The sequence below is a fragment of the Austrofundulus limnaeus genome, unplaced genomic scaffold (assembly GCF_001266775.1).
Source record: "Austrofundulus limnaeus strain Quisiro unplaced genomic scaffold, Austrofundulus_limnaeus-1.0 Scaffold1256, whole genome shotgun sequence".
Taxonomy (NCBI): Eukaryota; Metazoa; Chordata; class Actinopteri; order Cyprinodontiformes; family Rivulidae; genus Austrofundulus; species Austrofundulus limnaeus.
Window position 1 is genome coordinate 111689 of NW_013953658.1, and position 2150 is coordinate 113838.

General features: G+C 49.1%; 1 protein-coding gene across 1 annotated transcript in view; it reads right to left on the minus strand.

Annotated features, from left to right (window-relative positions):
- The window catches only part of LOC106534733 (threo-3-hydroxyaspartate ammonia-lyase), a gene marked incomplete in the record, with an annotated part of 9894 nt that extends 8303 nt beyond the window's left edge, over nt 1-1591 (minus strand). Inside the window, 1 exon segment of the mRNA XM_014031465.1 lies at nt 373-1591. Coding sequence (XP_013886919.1) covers nt 373-488 — 116 coding nt within the window.
- Between the last annotated feature and the right edge of the window lie 559 nt (nt 1592-2150).

The following is a 2150-nucleotide window of genomic DNA, read 5'->3' on the forward strand; positions in this document are numbered from 1 at the left end:
GCAGGTCCAGCAGGTCCAGCAGGCCCAGCAGGTCCAGCAGGTCCAGCAGGCCCAGCAGGTCCAGCAGGTCCAGCAGGTCCAGCAGGTCCAGCAGGCCCAGCAGGTCCAGCAGGTCCAGCAGGTCCAGCAGGTCCAGCAGGTCCAGCAGGTCCAGCAGGTCCAGCAGGCCCAGCAGGCCCAGCAGGTCCAGCAGGCCCAGCAGGTCTTGAACCCTGGACCTTCATGCTGTGAGCCCACAATGCTGTTTTCTAATTTGGCTTCTGGAAGTCCGACAGGGAGTGAAAGCTAAAACTGGCAGTGGGAGCTACAGCAGCTAGATCAGGTCTGGGAGGAGGAGGTCTGCAGGGTCCTACGGGGGTCTCAGAGTCCCACCTCTGCCAGAAGGGGTCGTTCTCCTCGCCTCCCTTCACCGCAGCTCKGGGGGAGAACAAGCGTTGGAGCCGCTCGCTCAGGTACCGCGAGAAGAAGATCTGAGCAGCAAAGTTCATCCTGACTGAACTCTGCTGGTCCAACKGGGGGTCCGAAGCTGAGTCCCGGTCCTGATCCACTTACAGTGAGTCCAAGGGGTACCAGGACTTCTTCAGTCCTGCAGACACGTCCCCTGCCCGGCGTCCTTCTGTCCTGCTGAGGACTTGTTTAAGAAGGGATTACCTGTGGACATGGGCGTGGTGGAGCGACTCCGGGGACCCCGCCCCCCCGGACTCTATTCCTGGACCCGGATTAGCTCTGGGTCCGGTGACGCGCTGCTAATCAGACAGTCTAAGGAGATAAATGCAGAATTAGGAGTTGATCTGATCTGGAAGCTCAACGAGGAGCCAAGAGACCAGAGACCTCACCCCCCGACCAAACCTCAGTCCCCTGCCAGAGCCGGTTCAGAAAGACCCCCTTTAGTCCCAGCAGGACCACCAGGACTCAGGATAAACGTCAGGTCCAAAGGTTGGTGGTTCTGGAGCCTGAGACGAGATAATCTGCAGCCAGACATGCAGGACGGAAATAAAACCCGACATCTGAACCGGCTGCTGCCAGAACCAGACCCGGGTCCAAACAGTTCTCAGTGATGTCATCGTTTCCTGGAAAGGACTTTCTGAGTGTACCCTGATCCAGGTCCAGGATGTGTTCTGCTGGGACCGGATCAGGTCCTGATGTTTAAAAAACAAATGTTTAGATGTTCTGCATGACCCACAATCGGTCCGGATCCAGACCTCAGGACCACAGGTGAGGCTTCAGCTCCTCTTCACCAGGATGGACCGGAGCAACACCTCACAGTTCACTCAGAGACATTTAGACCCAGCTGGGTCCGTTATATGACACCATGCTGGTGTGTGTGGGAGGAGGCGGAGCTTAGAGCCTCACCTGTGCTGCACAGACTCTGATTCCAAAACCAGGACCACGTCTATGAACCTGGTCCTGCTGGGTCCAGAGGCCTACTGCACGAAACTAGGATAAGGAATTAAGCCAGGATTTAGGTGTAAACCTGAATTATTTAAGCCTTGAACCAGTTGTATGACAGATTAACAAGTTCTCTGAAACTAACCTGATCAGGTTTAATGTGGAGATTATTTAATCTGTTAGTGTTTCTGAGCAGCAGAGTCTGTTTACTGCAGTAAACTGTCATTTTACTGCAGTAAACAGTCATTTTACTGCAGTAAAATGATTGTTTACTGCAGTAAAATGACAGTTTACTGCAGTAAAATGATTGTTTACTGCAGTAAAATGACAGTTTACTGCAGTAAACAGTCATTTTACTGCAGTAAACAGTCATTTTACTGCAGTAAACTGTCATTTTACTGCAGTAAAATAGTAAAATGATTGTTTACTGCAGTAAAATGACAGTTTACTGCAGTAAAATGATTGTTTACTGCAGTAAAATGACTGTTTACTGCAGTAAAATGACTGTTTACTGCAGTAAACTGTTCCTCTAACCAGGTTTTACAGTCTGATATCAGATAAAAGTATTTTTCATCTTGTTTTTAAACCCATATACTAAAGTTCAGAATACGTTGGATTATTAATCTTGTTAATCTGAAAAGTTTCTTTTGACTTCAAGAAGTCTTACCAAGTGTTGTATAAAGTACCTCAAAGTGATACTTGAGTAAAAGTACAAGTATCTTATCATCAAAATACTTTGGTAAAAGTTAAAGTCTTCTCTA